The sequence below is a fragment of the Rhea pennata genome, chromosome 3 (genome assembly GCF_028389875.1).
Source record: "Rhea pennata isolate bPtePen1 chromosome 3, bPtePen1.pri, whole genome shotgun sequence".
Lineage (NCBI taxonomy): Eukaryota > Metazoa > Chordata > Aves > Rheiformes > Rheidae > Rhea > Rhea pennata.
Window position 1 is genome coordinate 109,080,834 of NC_084665.1, and position 22,718 is coordinate 109,103,551.

At 35.3% G+C, this 22,718-nt stretch overlaps 1 protein-coding gene across 3 annotated transcripts in view; it reads left to right on the forward strand.

The window, feature by feature from the left end:
- The window catches only part of SNTG2 (syntrophin gamma 2), a 296,093-nt gene extending 277,829 nt beyond the window's left edge, over positions 1 to 18,264 (forward strand). For all 3 annotated transcript variants that reach the window (XM_062572982.1, XM_062572983.1, XM_062572984.1), the window contains 2 exons: positions 1,847 to 1,957; positions 15,375 to 18,264. In XM_062572982.1, coding sequence (XP_062428966.1) covers positions 1,847 to 1,957; positions 15,375 to 15,506 — 243 coding nt within the window. In that variant the 3' untranslated portion in view covers positions 15,507 to 18,264. The remainder of the gene's footprint in view (positions 1 to 1,846; positions 1,958 to 15,374) is intronic.
- Positions 18,265 to 22,718: the final 4,454 nt, after the last annotated feature.

Sequence of the window (22,718 nt, forward strand, 5' to 3'; positions counted from 1 at the left end):
GGAGCCAGTTAAACTCTATTCATGAATGTAAAGTTTAAGCACCATCACAATGCTGTGGCATAGTTGATTTTTTTTCATCTTTTAAATTAAGAAATCTAGGAAGTCAACTGAGTTTGTGTCTACTGGGAAGCAGGAGATGGAATCAAGCTTTTTTTGCCTCTTGTAAGACTTTTTTTTTTAAAAATATAGGGCATTACAAAGTATTAGTACGATTGTAAGAACCATAACAGAATAATTCAGATTCATAAGGGCTTTCTCACGCTAAATATACATCCTCAAGTCTATCGGTTGACATTTGTTCAACTAGTGCAATATCCACTACAAAGACAAAATTACTGGTCAATGAGACAATCTCTGTAATATCCCGTTTGTTACCTTTCTCATTTTAATTATCTCTCAGTCAGATATCCTTCTTTTCTACATTGCTGTAGTACTCAGAATGGTGGAATTTTAATCACAATTACCATATGTGATGTTAAGAATGAATATTTACTCTTCATCATTAGCATTAAGGCTTATAATGTAATAATAACAATGTGAAGAAATAACTTCCTGAACTGCTAATCTGAGGGAGACAGGGCTCCTGCTCTCTCCAAGCTAACTGTGTTCTAAATTAGGAATAAGCCCACACATTCTTTCTTGAATTTACCATCTGTGTGTGGCAGTAGTCTAACTTGCAGAGAGTAGTTTAAAACTCCCCATAATATCAGTCCTATCAGTTAGTAGAAATAGTCTCAGCTCACTCAGAGAGGGCTGATGTTCCTTCTTTCTTTAATTGCATGTGACTCAAAGCAGCTCTTCTACCCCAAATCCAATCATGATTATCTACGGAATATTGGACAAATTCACAGGGAGAAAGTTTTTGCTTACAAGTCATAGAGCCAGTTGACATAAGGAGAATATTTTGCAGAGAAGCAAAGTTCTGCCTATTTTATGTGTGCTTTTGAAACAACTTTGAAATCATTTAAATCATGTTTCCTCAGCAGTGTCCAGGGGAGTGATTCACGTCTCAACATGTGCATCAAATTTTCATTAATATTACAGAACATTAAGGAAACATCAGCAGGAAATCTGAATACAAGTTGTTGGTTTCATTTTTAGATTTATTATACTTTTAAAAGTGATAAATAGAATACATTCAAATAAATACAGAAAATGAAAATGGTTTCAAAAATAATTTCCCAGAATTTGTCTTTAAAAAGCACTCTCATAACTATTAAAACATCCTTTTGATCTAGGATTTGCCTAGTAGTAAGACCACATATGTAAACCCGTAAGAGAGCTAGGTTTGATCATACCCTAGAATTCTTATATATTTGCAAACAACTGTATAATACAAGACTTTTTTTTGTAGTTTGCAAGACCACATTAATAACAATTTCACATTTCTGTAGCCCATTTCAAACTGCTTTACACACAACAGTGAATTCAACTTTGCAACGTCTGTATAAGCTATTACCTATGCTATGTAGGTGAGCTGGCTGAAATATGAGAGATTAAGATACTGTATGGAATTGTGTTCATACTGAAACTGATAAAAAATAGCCTCGTGGTTCATTCTAGAATTAATTTTTGCCATGGATGTTGATATTATTTCAGATACACAAGCAAAACATTTACATATGAGAAAATTTCCTGATAGTTAATTAGTGAATATTAATACTGTATCTTTTGCTGTCACATATGTTACAGAACCATTTATTTTATTTGCTCTGCAACCAGCCTGTTATCATGTACTACACTTACTGGCTTAAAAGTTATCTGAATATGTTAAGGTCTATCAGTTATCTGTAGTTCTAGGTGAGAGTGTGTAAAAGAGTTCTTAATCAAATTTCTTTCTCTTTAGAATGTGCTGTGGAGATTTAAATTCTCTCAACTGAAAGGATCTTCAGATGATGGGAAAACAAAAGTAAAGCTACTTTTTCAGAATCCAGACACCAAGCAAATTGAGACAAAGGTAGGCAGCATATTTTTTCTCAGTTTGGTAATAAATGAAATGGAGTTACTATCAAGACATCAAAATTTCCATTTCCTGCTGCACATATACATGGTGAACTGCAAATCATGGATTATCTTTTTTTTCTATTCTCTAGAAACTCTACAACAAATAAAAGTGGTGTATTGGCTATAGATTTGTTTCACTATTTATACAAGTCTGTTACTACATTGTATTTTGCTAAATGGTGTTTTATTATTTCAGAAATATCATTTCTGTAAAATTGTGTAGTAAACTCATAAAAGATAAAAAATCTAAAAACTGATTTTAAAAAGGATAATGGAAAAGTAAAACTTTTTAAATGCAAAATATCACAGAGTCAGTAAGGTTGGAAGGGACCTCTGGAGATCATCCGGTCCAACCCCCCTGCTCAAGCAGGGTCACCTACAGCATGTTAGACAGGGTTGCATCCAGGTGGGCCTTGAAGATCTCCAGACAAGGAGACTCCACAACCTCTCTGGGCAACCTATGCCAGTGCTCTGTCACTCTCACAGGGAAGAAATTCTTTTTCATATTCAGGCAGAACTTCCTGTGGTTCAATTTTTGCCCACTGCCTCTTAAAATATATTTTTAAAGCTGCTATATAGTAAACAAATTTCTAAGCACAAGGATAGATGTTTATGAATTATTGATAAATTAAAATATGGTATCATATTCATCATATTATCAGCAATAAATGCCATCATTTATTACTTTTAAAAGGGAATAATCATCCAAAAGGCTAAGAATGTCCTGAAATCTATTGGTTCTACTGTGAGTTAAGAGTGCTCAGAGCTGTGCAGGATCTGGGATTAAGCTGTAATGATATATAGGCACTACTATATGTGAGGTATTTCTAGTGTCTGTTTTTTTCCCTGTAGAAAACATCAGAGAAAGTTGTGGCACTTAGAATTCAAATTTCCAACTGAACTTCAGCAGTTTCTAATTCAGGATTCCAGTTTGAAGCATTAGCTGTAACATCTGCATCTAGGCTCACATTCTGCCTGGTGATCCCCACTTTGATGCTGTTATATGTATTTTCTGGGGAATGGTATAAGACTTAGATAAATGGAATATCAAGACTGAGATCACTAATGAATAAAGAAGCCTGGAGAAAGAGTCAAAAAATGTAAGGAATGAAAAGGGAAATGTGCAGTCACACAGTTTTGAAAGGAATGAGAAGAATGTGATATGATAAAGAAGGAAAAGCTAAGTGAGGTTGCGCTGGGATCTAGTGGAACAAAAGTCAGTGAAAACAAGCAGGCAAAAAATCTTAAGAACTATGAATATTCCCAGATATTCTTTCCTGAGGTTTCACAGTTAAAGTCACTTGCCACTTGCAAACTGATAATTTGCTCTAGTGATTATACACAAAGGCAGAACTGATATTACCGATCTATAATAACCTGACCATAGAAGCAGATCATTTCCAAGTCATCATCACGGCGATATTTACCTCCATAGAGATAAATAAATAAATAAATAAAAATAACTATTGTCATCATGTTACACATGATCACTTTTTGTACAGAATTCAAGTAAATTGTTCAAGGTCAGACAAGAAGATTGTACTAGCTAAAAACCTGAGTATGAATCCCTGAATCCAAGTACTAATGGTTAGTAACCCATATGTGATAATTGGATGCAGTCTCTTTCTATTGTTTTAATGCTTAATTATTCCTTTTACTCTTATGATAAACCATAAGATTATTTTTTAAAAAAACTGTATTTTCCATTCATTGTAATTATGCTTTTACTAAGTTTTACTTTCAAGTTAGAAAAAATGTCAATTATATTTTTATGAAAATTCAATTATCTTATTATTTGTAAAATAAAGATAAAAATGAGCTCTAATAATAGTTTTTCAGCAATTTTTGTCCAGAAGTGCTGATTTAGCAAAATGTTGAATAGGATTATTTTGCATAGTTCTAATGAAAACACATCCATAATTTGTAATGTTTTTGTGAATGTTTACATGGTACTTTGAAACTATCAGAAAGGATAGTTGTGGAGTATGTGGGTTCATACAGACCGAAAACTAGATATATACCTAAATGTACATGTAATTGTAGATATTCAAAGAACAGAGGGAAAACTCATTAAAGGACAGAAGGATACTATGTAGCTGAGTATTTATCAAGATTTCAGTGATGGTACCTTTACCGCTGGCTCTGCGCAGTGCAGTGTACCCATTAGGATACCACATTAAATGGGACTGAGGATAAAGCTGTGCAGCCTCCCTGCTCCGGATTTAGTATACGCCTACCACAGTGGTAAATGGTATTATTTCTTAGTCTTCAGAATTAGAATGGTAAGGAAATAAACAGCAATGATACCCACAATGTTGTACAACATCTGTTTCAGCTTATGGTACTGAAAGAAAGATTTCGTAGAGGCAGGTAATGCTGTAGGGTAAAGTGCAGCCAATAATGAGAAGCAGGAAATGTCATAAAATAGCAGAAGCTTCATTTCTCCTGAGTAAATAAGCCGCTGCATGTGAAATAAAGCTTGATACAGATGACTTAGCCTGTTCACTTGGCAGTAAACAGGAGAGTTAATCTGCAAAAGAGTTTACCTGATTAAGTCTAATTTTATATGCTTATAAATCTTTGGGGGGGTCACATTTGGGAATTCTATTTCTGTGTCTTGATGACTAGCTATTTTTTTCCTTCCATAAACTTTGAACAAAGTGCTTTTTACTGTACGTTTCTGTTTTAGATGAAGAAAAAGCATCTTTTTCCTTTTAAAGTAAGTGGTTTCCTGGTCAAAGGATTTAGTAAGGCCTAAATTCCTAACATTTGTGTCTTTTTCAGGTCCCTCGTATTCCCTACAGCTTCCCCTCATAGTTTCCTACTTCAGTACTTCCCCAGACTTACTGTACCTTTAATACTTCCAGTGATGTCTCCATCCTAAATCCTTGAAATCCCCCAAAGTTAGTGCAATGCATCCATCCTATTCTCAAGTCACAGCATATTTTTGTCCAGGCTGACAGTGGGAAAATAGGAAGTATTTTTTTAGCTGATTTGGAAGTATGTGTGTATTAACTAGTTAGATAACCCTTGTTTGATGGGTGGCCAAGGGAGAGCTGGCCTCAGCTGTTGGACAGGACAGGAATGGATGATGCTCTCCCTGCCTTTGTCTCAGCATGCGGTGGTAACAGGACCTCCCAAAGCCAGCCAGCAACTTTTACTATGCCTCTGCAAGTTTAGTTTCTTTAAGGTGTCCACTCCTTTGACAAAAAATTGCACGCGTGCACACGTGTGTGATTTCCTCTCTTAATTCCTGCAGGAAATCAGACTTAATTTTTTTAAAAAACATCCAGAAAAAAAGTCTATGTTTGCAATTTAGCACATAAATAGGTCTTTATGAAGGAGTACCTCTGTGGCTGTTTTGAAAGGGGGAAGACAGTGGTTAGTTACGAAGCATTTTGGGACCATGATGTTTGTGGAAGACTGTTTTCCTTGAATAAAGAGATGGAATACTTTGAGCTGGAGCTGCCTATTCATGTCTTTTTGATAGGGTTATAAACACAGGTCAGCATAAGGGAGATAGGTGGTTAAAATATTTTTAATGTTAGTTTTGGCAGTATTTAGAAGCTGGTAGAAGTCATGTCTGAGAACTCCAGATCGATGAGTAAGATTCCAGAAAACAGGAGAGATTGTTGGGAAGAGCCACCTTTCCATTTTTTAACAGGATAACTGCTCTGGAGAGAAGCAATAGATGTGATCTGTCTTGGCTTAGGCATGGTCCCACATAACATTCTCATAAACAATGTTGGTAAATAGTGCCTAAATTAAGTTACTATAAGGTACATAAACAGTGACTGAAAGAGAAAATCTGAAAGTATTTTCAGTTACTTGCAAAATGGAAGGACATAGCATGCCCACATTTCCACGCTCCAGGTTCATACCCCTTTAATTTCTACGTGGTTGTAGTCTGAAGCTGGAGCATGCTCACTGAAATTTATATCTTTGGCAGCTATATTTCCTAATTAATAAGTGTGGGAAAATTTCACAGGAATAGTAAAAAATGATACCCTGATGCAAATCTCATCTTCCTGCAAATTTAAGAATCTCCCTGAGAAACCTGAAAATTCTAGTGTTTTTCAAAGCAAAAGTCATGAGAGCTTTACAATGCTGGCAAAATAATAGATTTTCTCCACACATCATCTCAGGAATGATTAAACTGTTTTTACTGAAATTTTATTTACAAAAGTAATCTTTTGCAGAGAGTTGATATGATCAAATAAATATCAACTAACGCATTCAAAATTTGGCAAAGTTGTACATAGCTATGCACCTGAATGCAGGATACTGTACTGAAAAGTGACAAGTAATCTTTATAATAGGAGGTATTCTTAGACTACATGACATGTATACTGAGTTTTCGAGGTTTAGGTGTTTTATTTCTTCCTTTTAACCCGGATTAATACTTCTAGGATTATATTGATAAATTATCTGCCCAAGTTAAGGAGTAATTGCCTGGAATATAAGATTCCTTTTAACTGAGCCATATAAGCATTTTTCTTTTCTTCTCAGTTTTTTAAATCTTTTCTTTTTTACTCTGTGGAAAAGATGGTATTATATTTTTGCAATTCATTAACACTGAAAAGATAGAGCTTATTTCTCTTTCTTTATTAAATTTTTACTATCTTTCATCAAGGAAAGAATGAAGAAAGAGGCTCCGATTTTTTTTTTCTTTTGTGTATCTTCTTACTATTTTGAAACAAAACAATGTGGGTGGCCTTATTAAAAGAATTTTCAGCATTTATGTTGTGACATTTTTGCAAATAGTGTACTTTTTAGATAGGAAAAATGTTATTTTCAATAAATTATCACTAGCAATTAAAATTAAGGCAATTCTACTTTCAATACAAGACCAAATAATTTTTGGTGAGAAACAGGAACAATAGGAAGTCTGAAGACAGCTCTTTGTGTTCTGCTTGTACTACTCTAATATAATGTTCAGTGGAATGATCCAGTAAGAGAAATCATTGTATCACTTGATTATTGTGAGCCATAACAAAGCTTCAGCTAAATTTTGTCCCATACTCTTTCTTTCTGTTAAGCATATAACTTGAGAATCTTACATATTTATCTTAGTACATACAGTTTTCTTTGTTCACCAACTTCAGGGCTCAGCACTTGTATTTTCACAGATGTATAGTAATACATCGTGGTATACTTTTGCAGACTCTTCAGCATAGTTTTTCAGCAAATCCTATTCTCTTTAAAACTTCAGCAGCGTGGTCAAGGACATGTAAGCAAATGCGTTGCTTTTGTTAGATTTCACTGTATTCATCTGACAGAATATTTATTCCACATTAGTACTGCTGAGAGATACAGCAAATTAGTGAGAGTACAAGCAAAGCTGTCTCTTTAGAAAAACATTTATCTCTAATCTAGCACTCAGACCCTTCTGCATTTCTATTAACATGGGTCTTTCGTTGCTGACATCTGGCAGTTTACTGTTGAGCATCTTGACAGCTTGATAGTGATTCACAGGATGATGGTGGATAAAAGTTAAGACTTTGCCTGTATGGCTGGATCGGACAGTCTGATTGCTATTTGAAATTTATGTTAATATTTGCTAGAAGAGATAAATTAAGTTGGCTGCTCTTAGACAAGTATCTCTGGAACGACATCTCAGATGAATCTTGAGCATTAACAAAGCTTTCATCTGCCAATGCAACATTTAAAAATGTTCCAGATTTAACTGAAAACGGTGACATTTGGAATCACTCAAGCTGGAAGTGGAAAGCTGGCTGACTCTTCCAGATACCTATAGAACAAGTATTAAAAATTTAAGGACAATTTATAGATAGAGTTGCAATTCATTTGTCACAGACTGTTGGCATCATGGAACTGGTTGTTATGCTTGCAAGGTAAGAGCACAATTTTAGCTTATCATTCTGCTGTTTGTGCAAATAACAGACAAAAACAGGAGGCCAACTAAAAGTTTATAGCTGAACAAGCTTTCATGACTTATTCCATTGCTGATAATTTATCTTTGCATCTTTACAAGAATCTTAACAAGCTGTGATCTACGAATAGATTTGCTTTTTTTAACCATGATATGCTTAAGAAAATAACAACTGTCAAAAAATAGCAGAAATTCAAGATTTTATTCCAATTTTTTGATGATTTCTGCTGACTAGACTTAAAACCTTAGCTATCTTTATCTTTTCTCTTTTTTTTCCCCAAAAAGTCTGATTATCATTTCAGTCTGTAGGAATGAAATAATGTGCTGAAGGATACAGTAATAATATTTGTATTTTTTGTCAACAATAATAAACACTGAGGTTTGCCAATGTCCTTAAAGAAGGCATGGAATACTCAGGGCACAATAACACTATCTGTCAGTGTCTACATTATCTACTTGTCACATTATGCAGGCTCATGTCTTGTTCAAATGGTGATCCAACAGCTCTCAGAGTAATCAATAAAATTAAGTGTTGTGTGGTAGTGGTGCAACAGGCCTGTGCAAGCAAGTTTTTTGCTGTACATAATAAATTCCACTCTTTTAGGCAGGTGGTCAAAAAAGAGCATTTTTCTTGGCGGTGCATATGTAGTGATCTCAGACAGTGCAGTGTGTACATATTTCATATTCTCAGTACCAGCTGACAGTCTTGCAGTCTTTCCCTCCCACTGCTGTAATCCAATCTTTTATGTTCTTCTCTTACTGTCTTGCTTCTAATGCCTTCGTTGTACTTAACCCACTTATTAGGAGATATACAGTAAACCAAAATTGTCCTGATTATTGAAATATTAGATAACTACAAATTCTTATACATACATATAAAAATACACTGAGAACCTTAATTAAAGAAAAAATAGTAATCACAGATGGTACAAACAAACAGAAGGGTGGAGTTAGGTGACATAGAGTGAATGAAATAATTAGTTACCCAGTGGTCTGCCTACTGGGTGGGAAATAGAGTATCAAATGAAAAATAGATTATGGGAGCAATGCATTCATTTGAAAGAAGTGGTATTGGTGTTATTTTCTAGGAGAAATTCACATTACATTCTAGAACTGAAGAAGCCAAATTTCTACCCTAAAGAATGTGTTCCAGGTGGTCTATTGCTAAGAGATATATCCATTCCATGCCACCTGACTATGCAGCATCTGCATTTTCCTAAACCAGGAAGCAGCCCCTATCTTCCTACTAAATCCACATTTCCAAGCAAAAACCTTAGTCCTCTTCCTCTTTCTCTGTTGTAAGCTGCCTGCAATTTGTATCCACTAGCCTGATACCAGTTCTCTGAGCAAGCTGTATCCTCAGCCCGCACAAATCTGCACCCCGACTTCTGCTTTGAATATATGTGACTATTCTCAAACATCTACCTCTAGTGAGCCACCATCAGAATTGTAAGTCAGTGTTGGACATCCGATATCCTCAGACAGCAAGCTCATACTTGTGATGCTCTGGTCAAATACTACCGTGATCAGCTGAATCTGTGAGAGCTTCTGATGCATGAGGCCACAGAGGGAACCCTAGTCCTCTGATACCACTATCGTGGGCCATCCCTAATTGAGCCTTCATAGGACACCTCCAGAAATCCTTTCCTCTCGTCATAAGGCCCCACGTGATTGCTCACCTCCACAGATAACCTAACATAACCTGACACTCAATCTTGTAAAGTAGTATGCCATATGTGAAACATTGAAGAGGTGAGAGCTCTGGAAAGTGAATCAACTGTAGAGTACTTGCATGAGCCACCTGTTTGGCTATCCAGCTCTATAATGACTCCCCAAACTAGCATTCCTCTTGAAAATAATCCTTCAAACTGGGGGACCTGCAGTGTTAACTGCAGAAAATAAAGCCTGTCTTCACGTAAAACCTAGTTTTAGCAATAGTTCTCCTCTTTCAACTATATATAAGTTATATCTGATAGACATAATAGCAGAAAATTAATATTCAAAGGGTAAATCTAATCAGGTTAGATAGGCTCTCTCATGCGCACAGGTGGGGCTGCTCCAGTTTTGTTCCATACTCCAAATTCTAACAGAAGCAATGAGGAATCTGCAGGAGGTGTGTTGGAAAGGAGTGTCAGCAGGGCTGAGACATCCTTACCTTTGCTCTTGTTGTATTTTTCCATGATTATTCACATAGCACTGTCAGAGCAGTCTGAAGTCCTGCCTGCAGTCTGCATTAGTTCGCCTCTTGACTGTTTGTCTCGATACACAGATATAGATTAGATGTGAATAAAGCTGGTGTATAGAAATGTTTGTAAAGGACTCTTTTCTCAGTTTTTTGGGGGCATTTAGTTGGCATGTTGAATGTTCAGCAGTGTCACATCAATGAGTTGCTAATGTGGTGGGTCTTAGACGGTAGAGGATGGAGCCAAATGATAACGGGCGAGCTGTGACACAGCCATGTTCCTTGCAGGACATGGGGTATGTGCTGCATCCTGTGACAACACCTGTAGGACTAGGGCATCCTAAGCTTATGTACTAAGGCCTGTATTGTTTTATATTAAGGGTTGTATTCTATTGAAAAAAATGAGTGTGTACTTCATTTCAGTTTCAGAAAACTTGAACAATGGGAGTTACATAACAGCACTAGATTTTTCTGACAATGTTTATATTAATTTGTATTTATTTATAATATGCATCTATTCAATAAAATATGTTTAGAAACTTATTTCCGTACATGCTCCATATCTGTCAATCAAAACAGAATAAGCAGTTTGTTTATTATGCCAGCAAAAAACATAATTAATATTACCTGAGCTTAAATTCCTCAAAGGATTTTCACCAACATTTTATTCTTCATTTTTCTTTCACAATGAGATCTAATTTTGAGTATGAGGCCCAAATGAATACTTCAGCAACTGAATGCCAATTATTACTCGTTACCTAAATGTTCACTTTGCTGTAAGTTCTCAAGAGAGTTTTCTTTTTTTAGGGTAATTATTTCTTAATCTGCTGACTAGCAAGCGTGAAAGAGCAGAAGGCTGAGAGAGTTTTGCTTCTTTCTTTAATGTTACTTTATCTTCTTTTTAGCTAGACATGAATGACAATAATAGCACATTTGGCTCATCAGTACTATTGGCTTATGCTTCTGTTGTTTTTTATTAGAGTGTAGGAGTGTTTTGTAATTGCCATTATTTTATAGTTTCAGAAGCATCAGTCTGTAATTTCCATTAAATTCATAGGGATTCAGAGCTGTTTAGCACATTTCAGAATGAGAACTTCTACAGTGGGTAGATTGTTTTATTGCAATTAAGGGATATTATATCCTTTCTTACCTTTTTACTTTTATGCAATTCATAGGAACAGCAATAAGCTTACCACAGAAATGAAGGTGCAGCACAACAAAAAAATAACTAGAGCTGCTAAGAGAACCAGCCTTTCTCTCTCTCTCTCTCTCTCTCGCTTTCTCTGCTCTTTTCCCTCTCCCTCCCTCGCTCCTTGCTTCTCTTTCATGTACCTCTTACTCCTTTTTCCTTTCTCTTCTCCTCCCTCCTTTTCTCTTTCAAAGCAGGCTGGAATGTTATCAAAACATACTTCTTCCTTACATAAGCCACTCTGTCTTATTTCAATAAAGCTGTAATATTCACCTGCCTTTCCCAAGAGTCTTTGTATTTTTGCATTCCATCTTAGAGGAGACTTGAAAGTTCACATTTTGATAATGCAGAAGTGTGTCCAGTGCAGCATTTAAATCATGTCAAGGGCTTATGAACTTTTTTACAATAAAAAACACATAGGTAGCAACATCTTGCTAAATGTGATATTGTGATAACCTTGCCCTGGCTCATTAGAGACTGTGAGAGTTTTTGAGTGGTAGGAAGTCAGATAGCAGTTTGAATTGCATTGCAAATCCATGGAATGTTTTACCTACCCTGAAAGCAGAGCTTTACTGTCAAAAGCAACAAAAGCTGAATATTAGTAGATCTCCCAGGCCTGAATCTAATCTGGACACTTCATATAAATTTCCTTAATTTTCTGTCGTGTTTCTGTAATCCATTCTCCTGACTTAGCTGCTTTCAGATAAAAGATTACATGATTTTTATTGTGGTAGCTATAAAGACAAAAATGTTCACCTACTACACAGAAAGAAATTACAGAAAGGAAATATTCTAGAGGCACGCTGTATAACATATCCCATTATACATTATAGTAAGTTGTTTTAAATTAGTTACTACTTGAACTTAATAATTAAACTTAATAGTTGAAGTAACAGCATGAAAAATGGCTATGCATAATGCTTGAATTCATCTAACATTTTCTTGGAAAGCTGTAGGAAAACTGGTCAGTAATTTCAGAGAACAAACTATTGAAGGGAATGGAGAGTTGCTTCACTTCTCTTAACATAAGTTTCATTGAGAAGTTCTTGTGTTTCTAAATTCTAGAAAGAGTTTAGAAACATCAGTTTGATTGTCTGATGACAAGCCACCCAAGACTGATTATTACGTGCATCTAAAAAGCTCCACTTAAATGTGCTCTGCAGGACTTGGGGCTGAAAGCCTTGTTCTCTAGGGCTTTTGTCTGCTCTGAGCAAGCACCAGAAGGAAGACAGCTGGTTGCCAAAACTTTCTCTGTCCCAAGGCTGGGAGAGACCTTTCCCTGTAGCTTTTTTGGATGTTTCACAGAAGATAAAGGCACTTGTAATGCGTGTTACATCTCGGGAAGAGCAATGTCTTGGGAACCTGTTGAATATCATTTTATCACTCTTACTGCATAGTAATATTGTTTACTGCCTCCTTATGTTGGAGAAAGTAGACAATAATGAGAAATTACATTTGTCTGAGGATAATAAATGTGCTTAGTGGGAAATAAAATTACTGAGACAATAAACTACATGTGCCTGAGGTTGTAAAGAATCTGTGCACAATTGATTGAAAAAATCAGTAGAGTCTCATCTTCAGCAAGAAGTAAAGCCCTCAAATGCTGTGTGATAAATTAGTTTTTCCTTCTCCCCACTTTTTACTTTATATTCCACGGTGTCTGATCAAGCACTTCCTGTTCTCTTCACAGCCCCACCAGGATCCCTGACTATTTCTTGAAATAGAATAGTAGAAAGGCAAATACCTTTTTTTTTTCCTGCAATATGTGAGGCAGAATAGATATCCATGGTTTGCGTTTTCTTATTTTCAGCCTAGTTAGTACAAAAAATCAGCAATGTTCCCCTGTCTTTATGATAATTTTAATCAAGAAAGATTTAACAGATTAATAATTCCCAGTGAGTTCTTTTTATTCAGACTCTTGCTGAGCACTTCTTTCATGTGAAAACTCTGAGTAGCGCTTGTCTAAAGGGGAAATCAAGCAATTTGTCTCATATTTATATTGAAATATTGTATCCAGTATCACTGTTTACTAGCTGTACCTTCTTCACACATCAAAATGGATTTTTGATTTCTACTGAGCCAGGTACAGCTTTTTCAATGCAAAGTATATTTACTTTACTCTAGGGATTCTGCCAAGCAGAAGCAAAGAGATATGGCTAATCCAATTTGCAGATTTTCCCTGAACGAAGTTATCCTGGATTGCCAATCTTGCTCACAATCTGATTTCCAGTATCACATTATTATTTATTGTGTATCAACACCTGAGTTAGTCATTGTCAATTGTCCTTGGGCATGTGTACAGTGACCCAGCATTTTGATAATACTTTGCAGTCATGGATGAGGAGACAGTAAGATTTTGTCATACAACATAAATATGTAAAATATTTATTAAAAATAATACAGCTATCTGTCAGCATAGCGTGAAAAAGATAGCTGTTATTTACTGTTCAAATATCAATATGGTTACAAGAACGCCTGTCTCGTTATCTTTAGCTTCTGAGGGAATCAAGCTAAGCATCTCAAAGGAAAAAGTCAATAAAATAAAGCTGTTTAAAGGAAACAAAAAAAAAAAAAAAAAGATGTTTGTCTCTGGGAGTGCTTAATCACAAGAGAGTAGTAATAGACATTGGAAAAAAATATCCCATGATGGAAAAATTAATCTCTCAAATGCCAAATATCTTTTGGTGAACACTGTAAATCTGGACAAGATGAAAAGCAGAGATTCTGAATGTTTGTGGTAGTTAAAAAGGTCATAGGTTATAGCAGGTAAATATAACCTCTATCAAACTGATGCAATTTCAAAATATCTGTGGTTACTCCAGGCTTCTGGATCCCTGAAAGATCAAAGGTGCCAAATAAATTCACCATACTCTTTATGGCTGAAGCTGATGTGCACAGGTATCTTCATTTTCCAAAGTGCTTCTTCACAAGCTTGGCCTGATCCTGAAGTCATTACTCATGCGAGTAACTCTCCATCTCCTGAATATTTCTAGTAATTTCAATCACTGATTCCTTGAATATGGCCTGAGCATGTAAAGTGTCACAAAATGAAACACCATAAATAGTTGTTAGAAGTTTAAGATGTTCATTGTCAGTAGCAAAACTACTTCTGCCAAGTAAGTCTTTGATCCCAAATTGGTGGGATGATTATCTTTTCCTGAACAGTAAGTTTGAATTCCGGATATACTGATATATATGAGGCAATTTGGTTTAGAGGAAAATCATAAAATACTCTGACAGGACAAAAAAAAGTTCAGTTTTCTAATTTCTTTTTAAAAGAAAGCATATAGAGTGTGTCTTGATAAACTACTATGTAACCAATGCCTTTAAATAAATTTCCTGTTGAAAGCAAATGTCTTCTCTCCAAACAAAGAGCCCTCCTGAATATCCATGTAATATACTTACCAGGTGCAGACTTTACAAATAATAGTATTATGTAAATTAAACATGTTTTTGACACTATATTTGCCGTATTTCTGCCAGAAAATCACCCCATTTCTGGCTGAGGAAATTGGGAAAAGAAATACTGTAATTTCTGCACAAGTAATTAAATGCAAATTATAGAAGTCAAAGGAATTCAAGAACTGGTTGAGAGTAAGTCTGCCTTTCCTGCTGAATTAGGGCTTATGAATTAACATATCCAGCCATTATTTCTATACGTTGACTATAATGTGACTTTACCTGGGCTTCTGTCCTGCCTCTATCCTACCAGTTTGATTGTTTGACCCCAAAGAGGCTGCCAAAGTGTGTGTCCTACTGTCTGTGTCTTGGCACCACATCTGCCACAGCTGTCCTTACTCATTCAAATATTTTAAAATATGTTGAATGTTTATTCTTGCAAATTGAATCTGTTTTCACTGTCCAACAATAAAGCAGCACAAAGAGTGAAAACTAAAGTGAAATACTCGTACTAATGAAAGAGGTAAGGTTATATATCTTTTAAGAATAACACTTTTATCTTTACACTTTCCTGTATAGTTACAAATTTTCATTTAAATTCCATTGTGATTTGCTGACCAGTCTTTTCTGTGTTTACATAAAATATGTATAAGCTTGAATATGATTCCTTTTTTTCTCTTTTTTCTTTCTCTTTCCTCCTCTTTCAGGAACTTGAATTTCAGGATCTGACAGCAGTTTTACACTGCATTCACTCCTTTATAGCAGCAAAAGTGGCATCTGTGGATCCAGTGTTTATGGACAGCCAGAGTATTGCAAGGAGATATATGTACAGTAACTGAAATCAGATTATTTGTTGTGGTTATGGAAAATAAATTATTTTCTTAAAGAAAGTAGCTATTTCATGCACAATATTGCAACTTTGTGATTTTATAAGAAGCCTATAGTTGTATTATCTGTAATGTTGATGGTTTTCACACTGTTCACTGCTGTTGAATCTGATGAGTTTAACAAACATTAAGTCAAACTGAATCAGTTTGTTGTCTTTGGCATTAATCTAAAGCTCAGAGCAAATATTCATTTGATAATATTTGTGATGTTGTTACAGTTTCTGTTCTCATGGTCATATATACCCCTATGCTACATAGAAACATGAACCAATATTTGCAAAGTATGAGACTAGAATTTGGAGTTTTAATCCATTTTGTAAAGTTCAAGGCACACAGACAACTTCTACAGAGTATTGTGGAAAAGAGCTAATTTTTTTTTAAAAAAAAAAAAAACAATGAGAACTGGACTTCTGTCTTGCTTTGTTATATTTGAAAAAATAATTCCTCCATCGTATTATTTTAAGGCCTGAGATTTAGCTCTGGCAAAGCACTAAATACTCTCTTTCTGATTGAGGAAAGAACTTAAGCACACATTTAACTCTAACCATATGAAGTAATCCCAGAGCACGTACAAGATATTTTTAATTGCGTATTTAAATATCTTGTTAGATCAGCTGAAGAGCTTTGGGGCATGCGTAGAATCACATCCTAAGAAGCCTAACTGTAGGCATCCTCTTTTAGAAAACTTGCCATAAGTTTTTATTGATAAAACTTTCACGAATCATTGATTTATTCATTTATAAACTGAATTGACAGTATTCTCTGTTAAAACCCTATGTGTGATTGTGAACACCTTCTTTAGCAACTGTTTTGTTTAGAGGTAAATGATTTAGGTGTACGGTAAACAAAACTAGACATAAAGATTTTGCTGGCCCATCCCTCTACCATTTTTTTCTATAGCTCTAATCTTGACTCAGTATGTTTATACACAAACTAAGTGAGGTTTCTCCTTACTAAGGAAATACTATTTTTTTGACACAGTTGTAACCTCCTTTCTGAAATCATTTGTTTATATATGCAGATAATGATTCCTGCTATTGAAAAACTATAAAAGAAAGATATTTTAATTTTGGCAGATAGTGTCCTATCATCTCCCTAATATCACGTATTCCAAATTTCTGTGATAAAAGTCATAGTTGTTCTCTAGTACATTTTGAGGTAGCAACCAAGAAAGCAGACAAGAAGTGTATGTGAATAGTTCACCAAGTGTGTATGGATCCTATTCAGGAAAATTCTCTCCAAACTTTAGGAATCTAACGGACTGTTCTAAAGCAAAAGCCTAAATTCACTTTTTACTAAGGAAAGGAGGTAGATGCTTTTAAAAACCCTCAGATGAGGCTTCTGTTCTCCTAACTTAGGTGCTTGCAGTTGTTCAGAGATGATTGGCCTCTTGAGGTCTTAAGGCAAGTAGCTCTCTTGGCAGGCTGCAGTGGGGCCATAGGCACTTATTTAGAAAATCCTTCTCTGTCCACCTGCATCTTAGGCAGAAGCAAAGTGCTTAAATCAGGCAATTTGATCCTACCATAAGGATTGCCTATTTCCATGTGGTATCCTTAGAGGAATTCATTTTAACCATGGAGATGGTTACAAATATTTAAATATTTGTAAACAGTATGGTATTTTTAACAACTATATTTTTTTTTTCAAAAAACACTACATTAATTAAGTTTATAGAACATGTTTTTTTATGCCAAATGTCTCATTTAATCATATTTCTCCTCTTTGTATTTACTGAGCCTTTAAGATTCATTATAGCAATAAAATCAGAATAGCTTTCTTACAGTCAATTTTCAGTTATTAACATGAAGTTATAGATGACAGAGTGACTGTAGGTGGAAGAATGATGGAATTCCTCCTCTACTTCATTGTACTGCTATTATCTCTTACATGAACTTAAATACTAGCATGAAACTAGTGTAACTGAGTGGAAAATTGCACCAGTTACTACTGAACGAAGACTACAGACTCAGGCCTCTAGACCTAATGTTTTAAATATTATGTGATAAAAATATAATATGTCTTTCTAAATATTGTGAATAAAAGCTTAACAGAAAGTAAGCTTAGTTTATTAAATAATCTTTCATTTCTGCAGAAAAGTTCTGCAATTCAGAATGAACATTATTAAAAATGTAGAAAGTCCATGTGAGCAGAATTAAACAAGACAATAACAAGCTAATTGCATATAAAAGTTATGATGAAGACTGTTCTGAATTTTAATAGCCTTACATTTAGGGGGCCATAAAATAAAATCTCTCTGGCAAAGCATAATTCTTAATTTGCTTGGAACTATAAAAAATACTTCTAGTCCTTCATTCTGACAATACTTTCCGGTGCCCATTCTCTCTTCTTACTTGGAACTTACTGATTATATTTGATAACTCATGTATTTTCTTGCAAATTATTTCTCATTTTCTCTTTTAAATTTTCTCAGACTGTTATATTTATACAAAATCATATTTATAGTTCTACTGAAGACTTCTCATTCTCCTACTCATAATCCTATTTTCCCTTTCCTGTTACCCTTCTCTTAGAACAGCTTTGTGTCTCCTCAAAGAAGATAAATCAGAGGTCTTTTCCAAAGCAGCTGGATATTTCTCACAGAATTACTAAATTGTGTTAGAGTATTTTGGTGAGCTAAGCTCTCTTCCATTTTTGCAAGACAGTAGTTTTCTTCTGATTTGCAAAAATCAGTCTCTGTAAGAATATTATAATATAAGGTATATGAAATATAAGGTGTTAAAAATTCCTGCTTTGGTTTTAGAACTATATTTTAGAAATAATTTTCCAACCATATTTTTAATGAAGCAACTAAAGTACCTTGTTAGTTCACTTGCTTTTTCCTTCCCTTTAAACACTGAAAAAAATCTCGAGACAGTGACTAGCGGCTAGTCTTCTGGGGAACCTGGCAGAGACTGGGTAAAGCTAACAAGCAGCTAGTTATGCAGCTTTATGTAGGACTTCTGCAGGATCTTCTATTTCTTTGTAGTTCTTTCAAGAGGTTAACATGTACTTCATATATGAAAATGTTACACTTCCAACTTGTTTGGTTGCTAATGCTCTTTTGTTACATTTTTTTAACATCAGTAAAGTGTATTGTCTTATCATTGGCTTCAGAGGTTTTGCAATATAATATGCAGATATTTTGCCCAATCAAATGTTTTTCACATTTGCACAACTTTTCAGCCCACTGAAGACATCACAGTAGCAGGATTACCGAATCATAAATAAAACTAATGGTGGATGGATGCCTTTCACAGTCAGCCCTAAGAAAGCAAATGCTGATGCAAGGAATGGCAGCGGCCTTATGGTGACCGGACAGTTAGAATGTCAAATATTAAATTACTAATCAAAGCAGAAAGCAAAATTTAATGTGATTATTATGAAATTGTGATATAATAAGCTTTAGTCTTAATACCTCATTATTCACCTGTATATAGTTTTCCCTTATTTCTTCCAGGGAACAGAAAATTGTACCAGAATAAAATAAGGGCTAGGAGGAGAAGACAGTTGCTACAGTAGAGTCATAAACAGAAAACTAAGGAAAGAAGCATGGAAACATTGAGTTAGAAAATTGTACAGCATCACAAAACAAGTAAGACCACTCACGACTAGAAACATAACAAAAACAAGATGACTTCTGTATGTCCAGATTATCTTTATGTCTTTAATTTAAGCTTGAAACTATTAAAAAGTTAAAAGTAACTACAATTGCAAAAATTGCTTTGAACAAATGATTGCTCCAACAATTTAAATCAGAGCAGAAACATCAGTGACTTATAAACTAAGCAATGCTATGATGTGGGCTTGGGCACTGGCCTTGAATAGTACTGTTAATTTAGTAAAATAATTTCTGACATTCTGTGGTCTGTGCTAATTAAAATTTGCAGAAAAAATCCTGAGCACAATTTATGAACTACAGTCAGCTCAGGTCTATTCCCTGTAAGTGATTTGGTTGTGCTATCCTGTTTAAACTGTAAGAGAGTTTCGTACAATAGGTATCGGCAAACCATGCTGGATGGCCTCAGGGACAGAAAATAGGCCATGGCAATTTTAGTTTATGAATTTAGACAAGGCTTCAGATTATGGCTTCATCCGTGGTATATGATCTATATTATTTATTTTTGCTTATAAAGCACAGAATTCCAATATTGAAGATGTGCTGATCCATCCAAAGCTTAAGTTCTGCAAGTCTGACTTATTTTTTTTCAAAAGATCTCTGAAAAATAGTAATTCTTCCTAAGTATTTTCTACTCTTGTGCCAGTAGGCCTGAGGCATAAGCAAGACATGGTTGTTGGTGGGGCCAAACTTTACAATCCTAAATCTAAAATTATGCTTTATATCTGGGCTAGATTAATTCATAACTTCAGGCAGAGAATGCCTTTTCCACAAAACCTTTAATGTATGGTCTGATCTTTTTAGTGGCATAAACAGTATTTAGAAATGTCTGAATTCCTTTTTAAGTACATTTCCATAAATTCATCTACTGTCAGGATTTTGCAACACCCCATCCACGTTTGAATATCTTCTCTATGTCAGTGTTCAAAGTGGAGCATGTGTCAAGGCAGTGCATTTTTTGTGTGTGTTTTTTATTGGATAAAACAATCTATGGCAGTTAAGTTTAGGACTGTAAACACATTAAAGCTTCTCAGCACATACCATAACGATGCTAAGGAGAGAGTAGCCCTCCCTCTCTGCAGGAGGGAAGACGTGAACCTGCATGCGGAGATCTTCCTGGACAGCCTTCACCACAACCTTCTCTTTACTGAGTGTGGCCCTGAGCGGCCTGGAAACAAACCTGTGTGGCAGCATGCTAATGCAACAGCTAGAAGTATGTATTTTCTGGGCTGTGTCCACTCGAACTACTGTGGTTAGTTTTTTTTTCAATGTAGTCGGCCTATGCGCTCCAGTAGGCTTCTGAGGGCAAAGAGGACAGACCTTAGCACGAGATGCCCTCCCCTGGGTGCTCCCCGACAGCACAGAGGCCGGCGCCAGCGGCAATGCGGGGTGGTGGGTTTAGCAGGGGCAGCCGGCGGGTGCCAGGTGGAGGAGGGTGCTGCGCTCGCTTCTGACCTTTCTGCCGCTCCTTCCAGTTCATTGGAAATGGAACCAAAACATTTCACAGGTGGAAGTGGGGGAAGGAAGGACAAATAGACCGGCTGTGCAATCGTGCAAGCCTCTTTAGGCATCTAGGCTAGATGTATCGCTCTTACCCTTGCAGAGAGACATTCTTTTAATGTAGTTCTGTAACTTTAAATTGCTATTCATTACATGATGGCTGATGAATAAGGAAACTATTTCAAAGAAAATCACATAAAATATATCATGTAGTCATGTATCTAATTTCTTAACGCATACTTTAAAAATATTTTAGTTCTTCCGTGCTGAAGCATGTAGAGAATGATTATTTTCTGTGAAGTAAAAAGACCTTGTAGTAAATTTATTAGAAAGTATGAAGGGGATTTGTGTAGCACGCAAGATGAAATTGAAGATATATCTTAATCTGGTTCAGCTAGAAAAACTCTACAAGAAAAATCTTTTTATTACATTTGAAATTATTAAATTCCAGGGACTTCAGCCAAAATCCACTGCTGTTGATGAACAGATTCCCAGTGACTTAATATGGAACTTAAGCTGAAAAATGACAGAAAAGAATACAATTTTTAATAATCCAGAGGAAGGAAAAAATGTTTTCTTTTCTAATATTCTATTGGTGCACAACTGCTATAGTTGCTGTTTTACAGGTACCCCTGATCTTCTCTTTAGGAAGATTTCAAGTCCCACAATATATTACAGTCTACCTTTTCAGTGAAGAAACAGAATGCAAATCCACATTACACAGAGAACTGAGAGTGTCAATAGGTCTTACCTTCACAGGAGACTAAGAAAACAAGGCAGAAACCTTTTACTCTTGTGAGACACTGTAATGGTAATTTCTAATGAAAACATTGTTCTTTCTTTTTGGTCCAGTTTTCCCAAAGTCAAAGGCTTTTAATTTCTAGGGAATTTGTGTAGGGGTAGGAGGGAATTTAGTTAGTTTGATTAAAAAAAAAAAAAAAAAAAAAAAAAAAAAAACAGGAACTTGGGGTTTTTTACTAGAAAGCAAACAGGTTTACAAGAACGTTTAATTGAAAAGATATGTAATTCTCATATATCTAACATTATTTTTAGTGCTGTTACAGCTGTGAGAATGCTTCATTCTTCCCTCTTAGAGTGTGCCCTTAGCTCGTCATGACTGAATAGTCATATATCTGTAGGACTGCCAGACAACAAACAGGGAAAGGAAATTAAAGGTAAGAAAGACTTTATTTTTCTTTCCCAGTACTACAAATTATTCTTGAAACAACATTATTTCTGTTATGTTTCAAGGCTAGGAAACTGCCAAGTTTATTTTGTGTCCTTAAGTCTTCAAATATGATAGAAATATCATACTTTGTGCTTGTTAATGGATTCATTTAGAAATTAGTTGTTTAGTTTGTGTTGGTAAACTGGCCTCAGCTCTGTAATCAAACGAAAGAAACTTCTTGTTCCAGCATGTTTACTTTCTTCTGGTATAGATAGATACCTAAGACGAACGGACGGAATTACTTTCTGCAAAGATGACATTTTTGTCCATTGATTAACTGAGAGCCTGGATTTTCCTAGGGTATAATGTAGCTTTTATGCATCAATGCTGAGATGACATGAACCTCAATTTTTTATAGATAGCATTAGTGCCAGATTTACCTACTAATACAATAAAAACTAACAGTCATGAACAATATTGGAGGATTACAAGAATAAAATAAATCCTGAAATGAATGGGGTGTAAATCAGAGGTTTTCTGTTCCCTTCAAATGGCAGAGGGGAGAAGAGCAGCAGCCTGTTCAAGCTAGCAGTTACTAGCTGATGCTTAGTAGAAAGTATTTCTAAAATGAGGCAGTAGAAAGAGCATTAATTTGTAGACTGGTTGTATGTCCCAGGGGATACATTGACTTTTGGAACATGAAGCTACTCATAAAATTAATATTAGGGACATTTTATTGTGTCTTTAAGCATTTTGTTCAATTAGCATTCAGAACCGAGCTAAATTACTGCCCTTTAGTATACCCTAAAACATCCATAAGCAGAGTACATAATCAGCTCACTGTTTTCTTTTTGCACAGAAGCTGGACAATATTCTCCAG